We start from the raw sequence: 22,485 nt of genomic DNA, 5'->3' as shown, positions 1-22,485 counted from the left end.
GAGAGACCCTTGAGAAGGATTTGCCTACTAACCCAGCTGTTTTTATTTGTGTGTGTGTTTGTTTTTAACCTGCAAAGGCTAGACAGAGACAAAACAAGGCGGAGGTTTATGTGCATGTTCATTAGAATCATTATATTTCTACTATATTTCTGTGCATCCCCTAAGCTTTCCCTTTTTGAGAATCTGAAACTGAAGTACTTTAGGTCTTTTAATTTGAAAAGATGGAGGTGCTACTGAACTGCTGACTTGACAGTTACATAATGTTCACCAGGCGTTAGATATCTCATTTAAAATGCTCACAAGGAGAAACATAGCAAAGATAAGCCTAAAACAGCACAGTCAATATTGGTTTTGGCCACGGCACATAAAGCTCTCAAGAGGCAGATATTCGTTGGTTTATCGCCGGTCTAGGCTCAAGTTAGCTGAGATTCTTGGTCTCGATGGAGAGCCCCTCAGTTTGTCTTTTAGTCCCCAATCTGTGGTTGGATCTGTTTTAGGGCTCCCCCAAAGCTGGGTGAATGCATTCGTGGGTGCACTCACTTTTCCACACTGCAACCTTGCCATTCCCAATGAAGCCATAAAATATATCTTTGAAATAGAATCCTAGATGTACTAGTGATATTTTTGAATTGATCAAGAACATTCAAGCAAACCACATTCAAATAAAGGTGCCTCCAGATGAACTGGAGTGGAGTAGGATCAATCAACTTGATAGCGCAATATCAGAACCTCTTCACCTGAGAGGTCCCTGGTTAGTATAGTGCCTCTTGAGCTGTCCCCAGCATCCACCCACTAGTGACTGGATCTTGGGTCCTGGCATTCAGAAAAAGTGTGTGATATGTGAATAGGGGTGCTATGTTCTAGAAATCTCTCTTGGAAATCCAAGCATTAGTGATAATACACTCTTCAACATCCTTTGACCTGCTTAAGAAAACCAGCAGTATAAATAATGAAGAAGGGGAACAGTTATTAGAAAGAGCCCCATTTTAGCATGCTAATTTAATAATATCTGGCATGATATGAGAACCAATGGAACAAAAAATATAATTTTGATTTCTTTAATAATTAGCCAGAGACTAATTTTATTTTTAGATTTTTAATTTAGATTTTTTGATTGATATGTCAGCTTAGATGTGGAATTAACCAATTTCACCAGGGTAATACAGGACCCGTGAAAAAAGAAATGGAAGAGATGGTGGATTTTCATTTTATTTCATGCCATGTTTTTTTCATCTGCAGAATAGACATAATGATATCCCTGGAGTCAGTATTGTATCCTGATCATAAAGTATTTCCTAATTGTAAAGTGTTTGGGACATTTTTCAGTCCTTGTCCTACTCGACATGTGGGCAGCTTTTGACACAATTACACACACGTTTGTGTTTAAAGCTACTCCTTTCTAGTGTCCCCTCCCTCTTCCCATTCTCTAGTATTCTTTGTGGGAACCATTTCTTCTTTTCACTCCTTTCCTTCTTGGTGATCCTTCCTTGTCTTTTTCTCTATTTTATTATTTATCTGCCAGTGAATCTCAAACTTCAGTAAATATGAACCATCATCTGGGGAACTAGTTAAAATGCAGATTCTCAATCTCACTCCTAGAGATTCTGAACCAGTTGGTGTGGGACGGGGCCCACAAGTGTACATGTTTGGGGGTCTTTGGACGCCTGGATCCATCATTCAAAGCCAGACTTCTATTTTGAGCTATATAATGATTTCCCAACTACATTTTAGACAAATTCAAGGGTACCTCAAACCCAATATTTCCAAGATAGAACTTGTGACAGATGCATTATTGGCCCCAATTCCTACACTTCAACCCCCAATTCGAGTCCTTTGCCCTGTGACTTCATAGGCCTTCCCACTAAAGGGTGGAGGATATTTCCATGCCCCTGACTTGGGTTCAGCCAAGTGACTTGCCTTGGCTAATAGGATGCAGGAAAGAGATAGCGGGCTAGTTCTAAGCCTCGGCCTTAAGAGGCCTTACATGTTTCTGCTTTTCCTCTTGTGCTTCTGCTAGTGACATGACAAGAAGAGGCCCAGGGTGCCCGCTGGTCCCAGGAGGGTCCCAGGAGAGGCTGAGAGACAAGTAGGGCACAGTTAGCCCAGCCCACACGCAGTCATGAGTGAGAAATCAGTGCTGATTGTTGGATTCCATTGTTTTGAGGTTGGTTGTTGCAGTAATATTTATCTAATGCAATCTCCAAAGGCCCTTCCTGATCTAGCCTCTGCCTATATTCCTGATATAGTTTCTTAATGTCCCCAACACCCAGCCTCCCAACTCTCCTATACGCTTTCCCTCTTGTCTGTCTGGAGAACTCCCACTCATCACTCAAGCCTCCACTCAACTCTTCTGGCCAATAATACAGATTTTCTTTCTTCTTGGTGTCCCTGAAGGCTCATCTATTCTTTTTTAAGCACTCATCACGTTGCCCATTATTTGATTTCATGTCTCTCCTCCCCGGAAGGCAGAGACCTTATCTTATTCATCCCTATGGCCCTAGTCCTAGTGCACAGTATTAGTGCCAAATAAATGTTTGGTAATTGAATCAGTTGTCTTTTCACGGAAAGGAACGTAGACCAGAAAACAGGAAAGAGAATGAATGATCTTCTGCATCTAAATAGGAATTATTGGAAAGAATAATTGCTTCATGTCTGCAATAATATTTCCTTAACTGTGTTTTTTGCTTTTGTTTTAAAGACAGGCAAGTTATCCTCTAAGTCTTCACAGATGTAGCATGTTTTATTGACACTATGTCAGTAACCACTAGATGGCAGCCAAGGAAACAAAAAGCAGCTTTCTTGTTTCGAGAATTTCCAGGATAATAAACCTTCACCTGCATTGACAGTTTGCTTTAGGTGGGGTTCCTAAGATGTTGAAGGGACCCACGTGATTAGGGGAACCAGCTCCCTCATCTGTCATCTACCGCAGGCCTGTTAGTCTCTGAATGGAATAAAGAGATCATGAATATAAGCATTCTGTTTAGAGAGTTTTTCCTTCTAGGACCTGGAATTTATAAGTTTTTGTGCAGAAATGATAAATGATGAGTGTGGTTCCAATACCACATTAATTAAAAAAAAGCCAAGTGAACTAAATTAGCAGTCATTTAAAAATGAATACTCTAAGTGTTTGAAAATTCTGTACACACAGAGATTATTGTATTGTTTATGCAACCAAAAAGGTCACATACATATTATAGGCTTAGTCCAGGATTAAGTTTAAAATGAACACCACTAAAGAGAAGAGAAGTTTCTCTCCATCCTTTTAATAACAAGCCTTTAAATGGCCATGATGTGTTTTATGCATCTTGTAGATGGAAGGGAGAGGAATCCCAGTCCCTTCAGTGGCAGGGAAGTCATTGTGTTTGATGTGAATGGAGAGTACCAAGGGGGGGCGTTTTTGGTGGAACTTCACAAAATCCCTGGTGTCCACACACTGGGATCCTCGAGCAGAGAGAAAATCAATCAGCCATTTTTTCTCTCGTCAGGGACAGACTTATTGACCTCTTAGAATCACAGAAGCTAGACAAAGAAAGGGATTCTGGACCCACGTTAGCACTTGGTAGTTTCTCTCTGGTTCTTCGGGTCTTGCTCTATTATGCTAGCGCATGTGGGTCACAGACCCGTGGGATTCAGGAGACCACGGTTTACGATCTAAAGGCCTTGTGGGATTCTACTGTTTCGACAGGCCATGTGCTAACATCTGTAAGGGATTTTTAAATGATGATGCTTATTAAAGCACTTAAACTTGCATTATGTTAATCCTCACGACACCTCTCAGAAGTAGGGAGGGACGATTAGGTTTTTATTTTTTCAGATGAGCAAACTAATGCTCTGTAACGGTCTGTAAAACCAACAAGAACCACAGCCTCCCCACTCCCTGCAAAAAAATCCCAAACCCAAACAAACCAGTTTCTTGTCAGCTTATAAAAAAAATTTTGAGATATGGAAATTAAAAAAATAAATTTGATGTCATCAAGGCAGACATACATAGCCCTATTGTGCAATGTTGTTATAAAGTTATAATGACACACTATGGACTGGTAATCACTACAAATTTGAGCCTCAACAATGCCTTAGACATTATTCACCACCACATCTGGCTCACCAAGGCGGTTTCCTTTGGTTTGCGAGGGGCTGAGAGGAGCAAGCTGGTGTGTTGGTGGATGAAAGGTGGCGCGGAGGCCACATTCTGGTGGCTGGTGCTAAGCAGTGCTGGTCTGTCATAGGGATGGCTAACTGGATTACTGAATTACTAAATACTACCCGGAATAATCCAATTAGCCAAAAGCTACAATCAGGCTTAGGTGACAAATACACTTTGCAAGCCTGTTCTTTTGCCTTTCCTTACATTCAAAGCTCTGATGGTATCTGCAAGCCTGCGGGATCTGAGAAAGCTGCAGACACGTCCTGTGAAAAGAGGGCACAAGGAGACAAGGAAGCCGTCATCTTCTCAGAAGGGAGGTTGGATGTAGTTCAAAGAGTGTCTTCTTGAAGATAAGAACTAGATATTTGGCTTTGTTCTCACTTTCTTGTACAGTGACAACACTGTTTCTTCTGCCACGGCTTTCTCCTTCCTATTGTCTTGTGCAACTGAGCTTTTGTTGAGACCTGAGAGCTTCCCTCTCTGCCCATCCCTCAAGGCCCTTCCTCCCCCCTGGATCCAGGGCCCGCAGTCGGGGCTGAACATCAGCCTCCACTTTCCATGTGCTGCTGGCCACTGTGGTTGGCAGTTTATCCTTCGTCGTTCAAAGCTCGGTGAAACCTACCTCCAGCTGCATTTAGAGACACCCTGTGGCTCCTCACTCCACGGGCTGCTCGCCAAAAGTATTTTCATGCCTGCGCATGATAGGCACTCAATAGATATTTTTTAACGGAAAAGATGGTTGGAGGATGAAGGAACGTTACTTGTTACTCTTTCTAACTCCTTGCTCTCCATCTTTTTCTCCATTCCTCTTGTTCCTTTGGAGATACCCAGTTTCATCCTTCATTATTCAGCCCATTATTCAGAGGTGAAATATTGAGCAAGAGGCACATAAATCACTGATGAAGAAATTATTCCTACTTTTAACTTGGTGGTGGGGGTCACCTCCTTGTTTAGCCTTTGGGGAAAAACATAATCATAAAGGCCAACTTTGGTAAGCGAAGCGAATGTTTTTCTCACAGACACGTTTATAGAATCTCTTTTCCACAAAATCGATGAGAGCATTTTTGATGCATTGAAAGTTTGATGCCTTAAGTTTTACAAAGCAGTTTGGGCAAATACTTTGGTTCAGATTTTCTTAATGGCTCTGTAAGTACGTAGGCAGGTGTTGCATAGCCTTTGGTAGGTCAGAGAATCAAGGTGATCTTGGGAGAGTGCAAAAGGCATCTGGGAGCAGAGAAGCTGGGCTGTGTTTAAGGGTGAGGCATGTGCTAGGGGTAGAGCCTGCTTACCCTGGGGAGAGAGTCATACCAGCAACTTCTGACCTTGGGGACATGAGATGAAGGCTAGGCAGAGCCTAAAGCATGGGGACAGAGTGTCCCATGTACTCAGGCTCTGGGCTTGATGCAGCGTGTAGGGCTCTGATCCTCAGGGAGGGGCACTAGACAAAGTGGAACTAGACGAAGTACTGAGGTGGGATCCCTAAGTAAGTGGGGTCAATGCAGGAAGGTGAGCCACGATTTCAGGGAACAATGTGGGAGCCCAGAGGTCAGTGCTGGGATCCTGCATCTCAGGTTAGGGTGGCAGCAAGGGCAACCAGAGGGAACGCCCTGACTTGGGGAGAATTGCATGGGAAATGGAGGCTATTAAGTATTACATGCATCACTCTACCATCCAGGGGAAAGAAGGAGGAGAAAATGCCAGGAAAGTGCGTTGTATTTAGAAATGGGAACTCTGGCGTCAGACCTCCTCAGTTTAAATTCCAGCTCTGCCTCTTACTAACTGTCTCTAAGCAAGTCACCTCACCACTTTGTGCCTTTGTTTCTTCATCTGTAACAAGAGGATAATCATAGCAGGCGCCTCGTTGTGTAGTTGAGGCTAAAATGAATTAGTGCGTGTAAAAGGCTCATTACAGCAAAGGTTCAATAAAGTGAGCTATTTTTAAAAGATATAGAGGCAATTGCTGTATTTATTAAAGTAAACAGCCTCGTTCAGGAGCCCAAGTCGTACCTTGAGATCTGAAAGGTCATGGCTTGTAAAGTCGTCTAAGCGACGTTTATAGTTTTGACCTTGCACTCAAACAGCACTCACGAGCCCTCGTTCTGCAGACGAGGTAGGGCTCAGAGTATTCCCACAAACACTGTACTCTTTGTTCTTCCTCCTCTCGGCCTTCAAATGCCTCTAGATAGAGACTTGGTTCTTCCTCTCCACTTTTTTTTTTTTCAAACCATTCCAAATTCTTGGCCTGCCTAGCCCTCTGACCTCATTGCAACTCTCTTAGCTGAAAAGACTGCTTCTCCTCTCCAAGACTAGCCCGAGAAGCCCTTTGTGACTCACTTGAGTACAGAGGTTGCCTACAGCCTCACTACTCCAAGTGTGGTCCTGCACCTGAAGCATTGGCATCACCTGGGAGCTTGTCAGAAATGCAGAGGCTCAGGCCCCACCCCCGATCTACTAAATCAGAGTCTGCATTTTAATAAGACTGCCTCTAGCGACTCCTGTGTACATTAAAGCCTGAGAACCATTGTTCTAAGGTTTAGGTCATGTGTATTTACCAGTAAAGTGAGCAGATTCAGAAAAAAAAATAACTCAGTTCTGATTTCCCCAAATCTCTGAAAGCAGATTTTGACATTTCCAGAGAGTTAAAACTTACCCGGGGTTTGAGGTCCTGGAATGCTCAGGGTGTTCACACACACAGCCCAGAGGGTGTATTCACCAAAGACTTACAAGTGCCCCCAGAGGTGCTGGCCCATTTCCTCAAAGGCACCAGAATCATGGAGGAGAACAAATTTGTGTGTCACTGGCTTGAGCTGACTCTTTTGCTTAGACTGTGAAATGGCTGGAAAGTGTGTTTGGTGGTACCCAATGAGTCATAAAGGCCAACTAAGGATTGGCTATTTCACTGAAGCTGCCCACAGTAGAAAATGCAAGGAGACCCTCTTAGCACTTAGCTAGAGGAATTCAGAGGCCAAACTTCAGCATTCTGGGTTGAAATTCAGGCTAATAACAGGATAAGCCATCACACTAGATTGATTTGCACAAAGACCCATAGCTTTCTGGGTCCTACATATGGCCTGGCAATAGGTGGACTTAGCCAGTGGGTAAGAGCGTTAGCAAGCGCTGTACATGTCCTACCAATATCCTCTCAGCCCAGTTCCTTCTTGCAAACACACCCCATTCTTCATCCAAGAGGTTTTATTTTTTTCTGGTTGCATACTCAGCCTGAGTAGGGACAGCCCTCAACCAACCACAAGTGGGAATTGGTGGATGAATAAGTACAGCTTCCCCACCCCTCAGGTGGGATAACACTGAGGTATGTCTGTACTGGCGCCGAGTTTACTAGTTGGATTGAGCTCCAGTTGTCTACTGTGGTAACTTGCTGACAACACACCCTTTCTTGGCTGCCTCCACTCCCTGCTTCTCGGCTGGTGTGTCCTAGGATCAGCTCCTAATTGATGACTCGCCCTCAAATCCGTGTCACAGGTCTGCTCCTGGGAGAAACGAACCAAGACAAGAGCAACAGACTTGCGTTTGAGTTTTGACTCTCACTATCTATCATCTGTGCGTCCTCTGGCAGGTCGTTAATCACTTTGAGGAGGGGCTTTCTCTTAATAAGTGGGAACAATGAAGAGAACTATGAATCAGGATTTTTGTTAAATTTAAATGAACTGATTATGTAAAGGGCTTAACCTAGTCCCTGGCACCAGTGAATGCTCACTGAGTGATGGTTATGATCTCAGTAACTGTCCACATTCGCTCACCAGGAAGAACTAATGCCTGGTGACAAAAGATTCTGCTAAAAATGCACTTCTAAGTCCTTTACTTTTCCTTGGAGAGTAGCCTTTGGGTGTTCTGATTTTGTTCCCTTTCAGAACTTTCCTTCCTTTAGTCTTCTCAATTCCTCATTCTGAATAGAGAGAGAAATGATGAATAGCTCAAAGGGTGTGGTCAAGCCCGTTCGCACGGGATTTAAAGTTTATTATGATGGTCTGAATAGGTTTAACTACATATTAGGTATATTTTCCCCATATAGAATTTAAAAATTCAAGGGCCCCGAGTTCTGATTCATTTACAGTTGCTCTAAATCATAAAAGGTATCCTCTGGTACTGATGTACATAAAAACAGGACCTCTTCTCCTCCAAAAGTCAGGGGAGTATCCTTAAAGTGTAAGCAGAGGACACAGGTGGAGGAAGGTGCAGGAAAGCAGAACAAGTGTAGAGTTGTATGAAATCCCATAAACACTGTGTTTAAGAACGTTCTGGTTTAGTTGGCCAAGCTTAAGAACCGGTCTCACAAGTTATTAGCTGCTCTCCGGGCTGGTTGCATGCCTCATACACGCACAGGAAGGCAACTTGACATCTGAGGCAGATCCTTAAAAAATCTCCACATTATCATTCCAATCTACATGGATGCATATTAAGGACTGAAACATCCTTGTGTACTGAGATGTTTAGTATTACCCTGGGAATAGCAAAGTGGGAAAGAGAGCCAGCAGCAACTGATACCTTACATATTATGTCCATTTAATTTTTTCTCCCTCCATATACCATCTCACTTTCCTCACCTATCAAGTAAGAAGTCATTCAAAAGACCCTGGAGGTAGCCTTGCTCTTCAAGGTGGCTGTTTTTGTGATGTAAATACAACAGTAGGGAGAGGATGCTCATTGTAAAAGTCATATTGAGCATGCTGGTGAGTGGGAACAGGGGCTTTGTGGATCTGAGAAGGAAAGTGTATCCGTTTCCTATTGCTGCTGTAAGAAATTAGTCTAAACATATGGCTTAAAAAACCCCCACAAATTTATTATCTTATACTCCTGGAGGCTAGAAGTCTGAAATGGGTCTTACTGGGCTAACATCAAGGTGTTGGCAGGGCTGCTTTCCTTTCTGGAAGCTCTAGGGGAAAATCCATTTCTTTGCTTTTTCCAGCATCTAGATGCTTCTGGTGTTCCTTGCCTTGTAGCCTTCTTCCATCTTCAAAGCCAGCAATGGCTTTTAAAGTCTTTCTCACGTGGCGTCACTGTGACACTCCCTCTCCTGCTTCTCTTTTCCACATTTAAGGACCCTTGAGATTACACTGAACCCATGTAGATAATCTCTTTATCTTAAGGTTAGCTGTTTAGCAACCTCAATTCCAGCTGCAATCTTAATTCTCCTTTATCACATAATATAATATATTCACAGGTCTGAGCATTGGTATGTGGACATTTCTGGGGGCTATTATTCTACCTATCACAGAAAGCTAAAGAGCAACAGCAGCTCATACATAACAGAATTTCATGGATTAGATGATGGAGTTCTACCCCTCGCTGCACACAGTTCTCAATTAGTTTTTCTAGGGCAGCATTTAGACAGTTCCAGGCTTCACCACTGAGCAGTTGTACGATCTTGGACAAGTTGTTTAATAAATCAAAGCCCGAATCTTTTCTGTAAACTAGTACCTACCTCATGGAGTTGTCCTCAGAGTTAAGTAAGTACATAAGAGAAGGCCATTAGCCCAGCATCTGACACAAAGTAAATTCTCAGTCAGCGCTAGTTGCTGGTATAAATAATCACAGCTAACATTTATTATAAAGATATAGGTAAGAACTATTATCTATTTTCTGGGAGTACAAAGGGAGGGCATGAGGAATAAATTACTGAATGTTTTAAGAGCCTTGTAAAATTAGAAGATAAAATGAAATTCTTGATTTATGATTCAGCAAAGTATTAAGGAATTGGATCAAAATTTTATTTGAAAATAATTTCAAACTTAGAAAAATTGCAAGAATAAGAATACTACAAAGAACACCCACAAACCCTTTACCCAGATTCATCCATTAACACTTTATCCCATTTGCTTTATCTTTATCTATCTATCAATCTATCATCTATCTATCTACCTATATATCTATCCCTCTATATACCATCTATCTACATCTATTTGTTTGTGTGTTTATATGTGTGTACACACATACACACAATTTTTTTCTGAATTGAGACTAAGTTGCGTATATCATGGCCTTTACCCCTAAACACTGCAGTATGTCTTTCCTAAGAATAAGGGTCTTCTCTTATAAGACTACAGCAAGGGTCAGCCACTTTTCTGTAAAGGGCCAGAGAGTAATATTTTAGGCTTTGTGGACCAAATATGGTCTCTGTCACACATTCTTCTTTGTTCTTTACACAATCTTCTAAAAATGTAAAAACTATGGGGCTGGCTTGGTGGCATAGTGGTTAAGTTGGCGTGCTCTGCTTTGGTGGCCCGGGGTTCACACGTTCGGATCCCGGGCGCAGACCGACGTATCGCTCGTCAAGCCGTGCTGTGGCAGCGTCCCATATAAAGTAGAGGAAGATGGGTGTGGAAATTAGCCGAGGGCCAGTCTTCCTCAGCAAAAAGAGGAGGATTGGCATAGGATGTTAGCTCAGGGCTAATCTTCCTCACACACACACACACACACACACACACACACGCACACAAAATGTAAAAACTGTTCTTAGCTCACAGGCCACGGTTTGTCTACCCTGGACTGTAGCGTAATTATCCACTTCAGTATATTAAACATTGATACCCTACCCTTATCTAATATTATATAACCTACTGGCCATATTCCACTTTTGCGAATTGGCCCAGTAATGTTCTTTGTAGCATTTCCCTGTCTCTTTCAGAATCCGGTCTAGATCAGGTATTACACTTAGCTGTCATGGCCTTTTAATGATCTTTAGTCTGGACCATCTCCTTAGCCTTTCTTTGTCTTTTATGATGCTGACATGTTTGGAGAATACACTCCCTTTTCTTTCCTGTTTTTTTAAATAGAACATTTAGTGATGTCTAACAATAAAATTCAGTGTTCTGATCTGATTCAGATCAGAATGAGTGATGTTGAGTCCTTTTCAGGCTATCACATCCAGAGACATACAATGTGCATCTGCCCCTCACTGATGATGTCAATTTTTACCAGCTGTCCAGATGTTGTCTGATTTCTCCTTGATATAGTTACTATGCTTTCCTTTGGGTGTAATTTCACTGGAATTGTTACCCTGAGATTGGAATCTGAAGGAGAAGATACAAAATAGCTCATAGGATGGCGTGGGCTGGACCAGGAGAAACAGGTTGAACTGCTCTGTGCCCCTGGAGCAATTACTGAGCAGTTGGAACTAGTGGAAAGACTCAACCTGTGTCTGAACTGCATTAGTTTATCTGAATATTTAAAATAAAGTTGTTTCCTAGGGCTCTGCTTAGAAATTTTCCCAATGGTTTCTGCTAAATCATTTGTATTTTACATTTGTATTTTAATAAAAATGTGGAAATAATCTGAATTGATGTGTTCGTGTTCTTGGCGTCTACTCCATATGTCCATGGATAAGATAAGTAGTTCTGATAAGTGTTTGTGGGACTGGAAGATAGGCGATGATTATCCCTTCTCTTCATATTTCAGCCTCAGCTAGTAGGAAAAGAATCACTTGCCTTCAAAGGAGGGGTTGCTAACCTGGCGGGTCAGGGCCTGACATTCCTTGGCCATGTTGGCCAGGAGAAACTGCGTCTCAAGAAGCATTTGCCAACGGGCAGGCCCGGTGGCGTAACCCCGGGGCTTGTGGGTTCAGATCCCAGGCACGAACCGACGCGCCACTTGTCAAGCCATGCTGTGGTGGTGTCCCATATAAAGTAGAGGAAGATGGGCACGATGTTAGCCCAGGGCCAATCTTCCTCAGCAAAAAGAGGAGGATTGGTAACATGTTAGCTCAAGGCTAATCTTCCTTACAAAAAAAAAAAAAAGAAAGAAAAGAAAAGAAGCATTAGCCAAACGCTATTTCACTTCCTGACCTATGTGCTGCAGGCTCTCAAATTTCTTGTCTCCATGCGGACTAAGAACAGCTTGTTCTCTTCTCATTTTGGCTTCTTTCCCAGTGACTTGTTGGGTAAAGTAGCTGGGTAATGACTCAGGATCTGCTGAGTCATTCATTTTAGATTGAAGGAAGGAGGAAATAGGAAATCATGCTTCTAGGTGTCCAGCTTCTGCCCCATCAACAGTGGCCAGAGAAGCTGTGTTGTTATGTACTGCTATGTAACAAATTACCCCCAAACCACAAACACTTATTATCAGCAGATTCTGCAGGTCAGAATTTGGGAGCCTTAGGTAGATGTTCTGGCTCAAGAAACTTGTGAGGGTGCAGTCAAGATGTTGACTGGAGCTATAGTCATCTGAAGGCTTGAGTGAGGAACAATCTAGATGTCCCACTCATGTGGTTGTTGGCAAGAGGCCCCAGTTCTTCTCCAGAGGCTGCATAATTTTCCTCACAAGTGAGCCAAGAGAGAAGGACAGGCAGAAGCCATAATGTCTCTAAAACCTAAGCTTAAAAATGACATACCACCCCTTCTACTGTATTCTTTTGATTACATAAACCAATCCTGTGACAATGCGGGAGGGAACTACACAAAGGCATAAATACTAGGAGGTGGAGGATCATTGGTGGCCATCTTGGAGAATCACTACTCTAAAAGTCTTAACCTGGAGAGCAGGGAATGCTTGGTTAGTGATTAATAAAGCTTTTCTTAGTCTCCCAGTTGAGTATGCATTCATGTATATATGTCTGTCTATCTTTCTATATATCTATGTATCTATGTGTCTATCTATCTATCTATTTATCTATCTATCTATCTATTTATTTACCTATCATCATGTCTATAGAACCTCCCAGGGAAGACTAGTGAATGGTAAAACCTGGGCTGAAATCCAAACAATAACAAATGCAGGATAGAGAAGGTGTAAGAGAACTACCTTGGGGACAACCGATCTTTACAATCCATAAGTAGATGGTCTTTTTCATCTGATGCTGTTCAAAGCTTTAACTTAACTCAAAGTTTGTATCTCTGTTTTCATCACCACTAGACATAGGGGAGGGCTACTAAATGCTTTGAGCAAATCCAGTTCATCCACGGAACAGCATGGAATGAACTGTCCAGGCACCTTTGTTACTTCTTGAAGTATATACATCTCAGGTTGTATGTATATCTTAGCAGCTCTACATTAATGACCAAGGCCTTAGTTTTCATGCTCTTCTTGAAGTTCAGCCCCACGTTGGAGGTCTTGCTGCTCTTGACACACTACAGATTATTCTTCTGTTTAAAATATCCCTTCCCTCATCCCTGATTAGAATCCTTTTTAAATTTTTTTATTAATATAGCCACTCCTACTCCTCTTTGGTTATCATTTGCATGGAATTTTTTTATTATAATTTTTATTTTTTTTATTTATCTTTTAGGAAGATTGTCTCTGAGCTAACATCTGTTGCCAATCTTCTTCTTTTTGCTTGAGGAAGATTGTCCTTGAGCTAACATCTGTGCCAATCTTCCTCTATTTTGTATGTGGGATGCCACCACAGCATGGCTTGATGAGAGGTTTGTAGGTCCATGCCCAGGATCTGAACCTGCAAACCCTGGGTTGCTGAAGCAGAGAGCATGAATTTAACCACTACACCACCAGGCCAACCCCTTAGAATTCTTTTAATCTTTCAAAGTCTATGGCAAATACTATTCATTTCATGAAATCTCCAAAGTGAAATAACCTCTGCATTCTTCTTCTCTACATTCACCATAATGTTTTCTACTGTCCTTTAGTGGCACTGGTGATGACAATGATGAGGATAATAATAATCGTAATAACACAGCAGGTATAAACACTTCAGTAGTTTCCATTGCCAGGCATTGTGCTAAGTACTTTATATGCCTTCTCCAACATATTATGAATCAGGCATAGTAATGATCCTCATTTTTGGAATAAGTAAATTGAGATCCAAGAAGGTGAAGCAATTTGCCCAGGACCACATGCTAATAAGCTATAGAACAAGGACACAAATGTTTGGGTCAAAGCCTATACTTTTTTTTAAAATATCAAATCAATGGTTTTAAATTTATATACGCTGTAACAATTACATTTTGAGGAAAATTTATTTAAAAGAAATGTACAGACTTTAATGTCTGTACATTTAAGTACACAAGTAAATGAACTTTAATAAGAATGTAAGCATCAACTCAATCAAAATATCAAACATTTCTATCACCCCAGAAAGTTCCTTTATGCCTCTTTTTGCCAATTCCCTCCCCCACACTGAGAGATAAGCATTCTTATGATTTTTATTACCATAGATTAGTTTTGTCTGTTTTTGAATTTGCTATAAACAAACTAATACAGTATGTACTGATTTATTTCATTAAAAATAATTTTTCTTGAGAGTCATTCATGTTGTATCAGTAGTTTACTCCTTTTTTATTATAGGGTTATATTCTATTATATGCATAAGGCACAATTTTTTTCTGTTCTCCTGTTGATAGATATTTGGGTTGTTTCCACATTTGGGCTATTATTAATAAAGTTGCTCTGAACAGCCTTTTTGTGGATGTATGCTTCCATTTCTCTTGGAAATTCTGAGGTATGGAATTTCTGGATTGTAGTATAGTGATATGTTTAGCTTTATAAGACTTTGCCCAGGAGGTTTTTTTCTTTGCCAGAGAAGTTGCATGATGTTACACTCTAGCAATGAATGAAAGTTCTAGTTGTTCCATATCTTTGCGGACACTTGGTGTTGTCATCTTTTTGATTTTAGCTATTCCAGTGAGTATGAAATGTACATTGGCCAAAGCCTTAACCACTGCCTGATATTGCCATGGCCCTTTTTTGATTTAACCCATGATATAGTTACCTTGTTACATATCTGCCTCTCCTGCTAGATTATAAGCTCTTATAAAACTAAGATATTACCTTATTATTTTTATAGTCCTCCAAAGGCCTATCATAGTGCCTGAATCAGAAGAGGTGTTCAATAAATGCTCAATAAATTTTGGCTTGGAACACTTTCTCTGCATTTTTTAGACCAGGAGTGTAAAAGAGTCCTAGCCATGAGGAAAGCAAAAGTGAGGATAGTTAATATGGCAATGTGTGTCTGGTGATATATCCCAGGGCTCACTGGCAAGATCCAGGGTCAGCCTAGATTACAGGAGGTTAGAAAATAAGAGTCTAGGGCTTATATCCCTTGTTGTGCATCAGAATCATATGGGGAGCTCCGAAAAAATTCGGCTGCCTTTGCCCTAAGACAGATATTTGGATTCTGTTGCTCTGGAGGTGGGTCCAGTCATTGATCTTTCATAGATGTTCCCTAGATGCCTCTATTGTGCAACTAGGGTCATGAACCACTGCTCTCAGTAGAATGGAGTGAAAAAATGAGAGGTTAACCTTGACAACAATCTAGTTCATTTGTTCCATATAGATAGCAACCTAAATATGTCTCCCTCCGGGAGTGAGATTATCATGTTTAACCATATTTGTGAATGAAACTACAGTTGAATAACTGTCAACTATCTTCTTTATCCTTTGATCATCAATCACCTGTCATGCCAAAGAATTAAAAGGGCATAGCACAATTGTGCTAATATCAAAGGCATTTTCCATGGCTCTTAATAAACTCACTTCTTGAACCCCTAAAAGATGGCTACTCCAAACATGGATTCCCAACTATCTCAAAATAATTTGAGTCTAGATGTGACAATCAATGAAAAATGAAACAGAACTGGAGGAATTTAACTTGGTTTATCAAAGACTAGCCAAGATTGAGTGTTTGATGCAAAATTAAGAAATGGAGTCAACATATTTTTATTTAACATTTAACTAGATGTTGTAGTTGCGCTGTAGGTCTAAGAGACCTCTAGTTTGGTTCTTCCAGAGGGCCTGGCCCTGAACTTGACTCCAGAGTATTCATCTCCCCATAGTCGCTGAATGTGGCTCAGTAAAGGCACAGCCAGACCTCACCCCACTCAGTGAGAACGGGTTTTTCATTAGAACAACTCTACACATGGGAAAAGGAGGTTCACTTTAGAATACTGCCATGCATTTGCTTTCCTCTCCCATGGGACAATTGTTCTTTGATCTGAGATTTCAGTGAGGTAGACATAACAGAACCGGAACAATTCTTCCTCAGTTCTCCATCAGTTTTCTTTTCCTCACTCCAAGCTTTGTTACCTCCTTGCAGGACAGAGGGGAATGCCAAAGAAATGGAACAGGGAAAAGTAAAGGGGAAGGGAAAGAAGGAGAGAAAGGTGCTGAAAAGGAAGAGAGAGAAAACAATTGTGTGTGTGCAGTGTATGTAGGCACACAGAGAAAGAAGGGAGAGTTCTGATGACAGTAATGAAGAATTAGAATCAGAAACTGACCTAGGAGGATCCTTACACATCGTATAGTTCAACACCCTCATTTTAGAGATGAGAAAACCGAGTACAAGAAAGCATAAAGGATTTACACAAGGCGATGCAACAAGTCAGGTGGAGAGCTAGAAGTGAGAACTCAGGTGTCCACTACCATCTCCTCCTCAGTATTTCCCAATACTTCCCCTGCTGCCTCGTCAAGTCTCCAAGAAGAAACAGCCTTCTGCCTCTTCCTCATCACCCAGCCATACAACTCAGAGCTGGACAGGGCATTTCAACAAAGTTGAATAGACAGTTTGTGTGTTTAGGGGGGGGTGTCTGAGCACGTGGTGGGCGGGGACAGTGAAAGGAAGCATTATGCTAAGAAGATCCTTTTAACCCAACTGTAACAAAAAACTTAAGCAAGGCTTCAAACTTTCCCCAGGCAGAGTTACAGAAAAGGAAGAGTTATATCACTTCTGATAATTAAATGGCATTCCTAAGAGATCAGTCATGTCTTCAGAGGCTGCGTTGCAAGACCGCTAATAACAGTGACACTAATGCGTTTGGGTTACTCTTAGCAATCTGGGTGTTTAATTCACTTCAACCATTTGTTCTGGATCAGCAGAGGTTAACAAGCTGGTAGTGAATGTAAACATAATTGTATTTCTTTAGGCTAAGTTCGCAGTTTGAAGAGCAAGGACAAAGCCCCATCAATAATCTTTACTTTCTTCCAGAAGCAAAAGGTACGTGTTGCATAAATACATTGATACTCACTGTTGTGTTTGAAGATCCTTATAGTTGCACCTGAGAGTCGGGCCCCAAGCACGAGAGATGCATGGTTTAACTCATCACTTAAAATGAGGCATCCCTGTTCAGAAAACAAGCACACAAAACACAGACCAATAAATAAAATTAAGGAAAAACATGTGGGAACAGGAAGACACTTGAAGTCCTATAACACAGATCTCCAAAACCCTCTTTAGTTTTAAAGGGCTAAGAGTTTAACCTGGTGTCTATATGGATAAAATCTGGTAGAGCAATTAGCTGATGGAGATGGGCATTGTTTCAGCGATCACATCTTTAATCATTTACATATAGTTTTTAGCAGAGAAAATCATTCAAGATCCTGGTTAAGCACCAGCTGGCATTTTCTAAAGGACTGATGTTTGGCAGGAAAACTGATACACTTTTGGATGGGTTGTGGACTTGCTGGGGCTCTTTGATCCCAGGCTGGATTATTTGGGATGGTTTTGGTGTACTCCTTCTGGAAGGTAGGAGTCTTTTCTGCAGGACATTTCAAGCTCTTGTTTTCTGATTCTCATTCTCCACTGTTCTGACATCCATGACGCATGGCAATTCAGTCTGAGGCAAGTGGAAGAGGTCAATCGAATTTACTGATTATAAATTATGGTTTGTAAAATTATTTTTCTCTTTTAATTTAAAAATTTCTAAATTCTGAAATTGCTCAAGCATATCGAAAATGTAGAGACAAACTATGGTGCCCGTTTGTCTTTTGTGGCCACCCAGAATCTTTGAGTTCTTCTTTATATTTTGGAAACTTCACACACGACGTGTTTTAAAGTTTTTGAGACAAGAGCCAGCAAAATTCTCACATCCTCATACTCTAGATGTGTGTGTGTGTATTTATAATGTTTTTATGAACATTTGAGAGTTACTTGTAAATCGCATGATACCTCACTCCTAAATTCTTTAGCATGTATTTACTAAGAATAATGACGTTCTCCTACAAAATCACAATGCAATTATCACACCTAAGAAATTCAACATTTGTATGACACTATCATCTAAGCTCAAATTCATATTTCTCTGATTGTCCTAAAAATGTCTTAAGGTATTTCATAGATGTTTTCTTTCTTTCTATTTTATTTCAGTGCATAATGCAATCAAAGCTCGTACACTACATTTAGTTGTCATGAGTCAGATTTTTAAAAACATAAATCTGATTATGGCACTTGCTTCCTTAAAATGAACCAACCAACTCCTCATTTTTCTCAGAAAGAATTTCACACACCCTAGCATGATTTACACTAGAAGGCTCTTTGCGATTTGGCACCTGCCGTCATCTCTGGTCTCTTCTTCATCCACTACCCTATATTCTAGTTCTTCCAAACCTCAGTGCTTTATACATGCTGCTCCCTCTTCCTTGTCTTAAGGAAATAACTTATCTATCTTAACAGACAAGTAACAGGTTCAGTTCTCATGTCGCCCACTTTGCACAGGCATCCCAGCCTTTCTCAAGAAGAGTTTGGGGGCACTCTCTTGTCCTTTCCATGTAAGCGTGTGCCTTTTCTGTGGTAGTCATCCTATTCTATTTGGTGTGTTGTTTCCCCCACTAGACTGTAAACTATGTAAATTTACCAGGCACAAGTCTTGTCCATCTTTGTATGCCTGGCATCTTGCCTCATATGAAGATATAGTAGATTCTCAATAAGTGATTTATTGAACAAATAAATGAATGAATGACACGAGCAAAATGTTTTGTCCAAGTAAATGCTCGCTAAGTGTTTGTTACACCGCAAATGGGACTTGGGAGCCTAAAAATTGATTTTGATAACCAGCATCGTAGATGAAATTTGACCCACATCTAGGGCTACAATTCTATAACTGGAATATCATGAAGAAGAGATTTATTTATTCAAAAAGCTGGGCATCCAATCAGCTTTTCCTAAAAAAAAGGACCTTCTCAGCCATACTTCTAACAAAGGGCTTGCTCAGAGTTATAATTCTCAGGAATAATACAGCAGAAGACAATCATGGTAACAAATTCTCACCTTTCCAACTAGTGCAGGGATATTCATCGAGTTAGTTGCAAATCCCATCCCAAAGACCATAGCTGCTTCTACATTCAGGAACTTAGCCACGAGCTCCTCCAGCTCTTTATGCTTATCCAAGGTTCCTACACATGAAATGATAGGACGAGTGAGTCTTCTCTTTTCAACAAATCCAAGATTGAAAACTCAAATTCCAGTCCACACCCATCACCAAAAGACATGTACGAGAGTGAGCGTAGCAGGTATATTCGCTATGGCCCCAATCTAGAAACAACCCAAATGTCCATCTACTGTAGAATGGATAAATACATTGTGGGGGTATTTATATAGCAGAATTTAACAGAGCAATGAGAAAGAACAAACTACTGCCCCACACAGCAACATGAAAAAATCTCACAAATATGTGGTTAAGTGAAAGAAATAAGACACTTATACACTCCTACAGCCTGTTTGTAAGTTTACAAACAGACAAAACTGACCTATTGTGTTAGAAGTCAGCATAGTGGTTACTTTTGTTGGGAGCATGAGGAGAGCTTTGAGATTCTCTAAATGTTTTGGTTCTAGATCTGGGTGCTAGTTATATGGGTATGTTTGCTTTGTGAAAATCCATTGAGCTGTATACTTATGCTTGGTGCACTTTTCTATAATGCAATAAAATTGACAAAAAATACCACAATTCCTCTCTCGCCTTACCCTATATCTCACAAGTAATTTATTAAGTTGTAACCTCCTCAAAGGTTCCCCACGCAATGCAAAGAGATCCCATGACTTCCACATACTAATAAATCTAGTTATAATTTATGGAACCTTTGGAATGTGCTAGATGTCAAAGCCTACTATTTAGGTTATGCCGCTTAATCTCAAGATCCCAATAATGCAGGTATTATTACTTTACAGATAAGAAAACTGAATGGTAAAGAGGTCACAGATAAAAAGCAACAGAGATAATCTAGTCTAACTCCAAAGTTCTTCATGGTTTTACCACTCTGTTAACGTTTTATATGCTTACTCTCTGACCCCATGTTATACATAATGCCTCATGCCTAACTGAGAGCAAGTGTTAATGCTCCCCATATTTTTCTGTTTGCCATCACTCTGACTTCTATATCTGCACTGTCCAATACGGTAGCCACTAGCTACACATATTTAGTGCAATAGAGGAACTGAGTTTTAAATTTTATTTAATTTTAGTTAATTTAAGTTCCAAAACAGAAGAACTGTAAAATATTTTCCACTAAACTTTATTATTTTGGTAGGATTATATTCCATTTATTTCACTTTAACCAATGAAAATTTAGTGTCTGAATTGAGAGAGAAAATATACACCATTTTTTGAAGGCTTAGTACAACAACAAAAATAACATAAAATAGCTCATTAATATTCTTTATATTGATTACATGTTTAAATGATAATATTTTGGATATATTAGATCAAATAAAATGTATTATGAAATTAAGTTTACTTTTCAAAAATTTTTTTAATGTGGCTACTAGAAAAATTTAAATTACACATCTTGCATTTTATTTCTGTTGGATGGTGCTGCTCTAGATGATACACTTAACAGAAGAGACAAATGTACAACTGGAGAGATGGTATAATGTGCATCCATAGAACGTAGGAGCAGATCTAACTCAGATTTAAGTTAAAAGAATATTGTTAGCATATTCAGGACTATTATAAACATGGTTCTTTCAACCTAAAGATCAACATATGTTACTTACAAAGTATGATATCAGAATTTTATTTCAGCTGGTGAATTAGCTTGCTTACTGTGCTTAAATGTGAGGGGTTAAATTTTAGAAAGCGTTGAATGATGAGTTCAAAGTTTTATTTTGCCTTTAATGTGGAAAAGGACATTTGATGGCCAATCTTTGTCCTTCCTGAGAGGTCACACTTTCATATAACAGATGGCTGGTGGCCTTTCTTCTCAAACCAGAATTTACCTCCCAAATTATCAGAAACCATAGTAAAACAAGTATTCTGGCAGAGTCAATTCTATTCAAGATTTGGCGGAAAAAGTTAAAAATTTAAATTGTAATTTGAAACTTTTTATGATCAAAGATATGTTATGGAATAAAAAGAGAAACTGAAATTTAAAGATAAAGCGTGGGCACATAATTATTTGTCAGATTTGTTTTTACCTGACAGAGACTGCATCACAAAGGGGGTGGCCCGGAGAATAGGTAGTGCAAAGACCACTGACCTGGGCATGAGCAGACTTGGGTTCTGGCTCCAGCTCTTCCACTAACCAGCTGAGTGGCCTCTCACTACCTCTCCTAGAAGTTTCTGGAGAATTTTGGAGAGGTCCTGTTTTAGGCTTCCCTGATGTTGGAAGCACTCTTTCCTCCACATAGAATGGTCTTTTTGCAGCTCCCACTCACTATTTGAGATCCACCTAACATGAGATCTTTCCTTGCATGACGTTCTCAGTTTCCCCAGGCAAAGTTGGTCATTTCCTCTCCTGAGATCGCATAAGCTTCATCACATAATGATTATACCGTTTATTAACTTGAGCTGAGGGTGTTCATGGGGCAATCTTCTCTATTACAGAAAGAGAATGCAGGGTGCAGATACTGTGTGTGAGATGTTTGTCTTGGCAACCACAGCACTTAACACAGTACTGACATATAGTAGGTGCTTGTTGAGTTGCATGCTGTCTTTTGATGGAGATGGAAGACCCAGGACTGAGCCTAGGGTAGGGCATGACACAGGGAAGAAGGTCAAGAAGCCATGTAATGCCAGGGCAACAAGATGACTAGGCAGTGAACACCAGCTGGAAAACACCCATACCTGAAGAAGGCCTCCAGCAAGAAGGGAGGGTGCCCAATCTTCATCAACTTGGTAACTTTCCCCATGAGCCTTTCCTGTACAGAGGGTCAGGGGACGACTCTGTCCTGGCTCAGTCACCCAGAAGTGCATGAGTAGAAGTTCATGATGAATCTTGGCTATGTCTTCCTCCACCTTCATCTTCCCCAAATCTGCCATCCCAGGGGTCTATCTACAACAGTTGCATCACTAAAACTCCTTAGGACAATATGGGATGTGTTGTAAGCAATAAAACAGTCAACCCCCTAATGAGAACTGGGTGTGCCTAAGAACATCCTGAAAAATTGCCCTCTACGAGGTCTCTATTATTAGGCCTGGCTTAAACAGAGGGAGAAGAGAGGAAGTGCAGGTGTCCACATGAGGTCTCCAGATACCAGCCTTCTTCTGGATTTCCAGTGGTCAAGTGGTTAATAAAGTAATTTTCAACTATACCAATTTCTATGACCAGATGTCTCACAGCTGAGTCATGAATGGTTTTGCATTTAGGGGATTACCTTCATTTGTAGAGAACAACCATCTCAACTCCCAACCCCCATTATCATGGAATTTCTCTGTTTAGCATTCACAGCT

The 22,485-nt window shown here is 40.6% G+C and overlaps 1 protein-coding gene across 1 annotated transcript in view; it reads right to left on the bottom strand.

The window, feature by feature from the left end:
• SPTLC3 (serine palmitoyltransferase long chain base subunit 3) overlaps positions 1 to 22,485 on the bottom strand; it is a 147,831-nt gene that overhangs the window by 54,108 nt on the left and 71,238 nt on the right. The window contains exons 5-6 of the mRNA XM_058563224.1: positions 19,089 to 19,213; positions 17,071 to 17,164 (exon numbers count right to left, since the gene is read on the bottom strand). Of these exons, the coding sequence (XP_058419207.1) occupies positions 17,071 to 17,164; positions 19,089 to 19,213 (219 nt within the window). The remainder of the gene's footprint in view (positions 1 to 17,070; positions 17,165 to 19,088; positions 19,214 to 22,485) is intronic.

The sequence above is a fragment of the Diceros bicornis genome, chromosome 19, assembly GCF_020826845.1.
Source record: "Diceros bicornis minor isolate mBicDic1 chromosome 19, mDicBic1.mat.cur, whole genome shotgun sequence".
NCBI classification, from domain to species: domain Eukaryota; kingdom Metazoa; phylum Chordata; class Mammalia; order Perissodactyla; family Rhinocerotidae; genus Diceros; species Diceros bicornis.
This window is presented reverse-complemented; position numbering and strand designations above follow the sequence as displayed.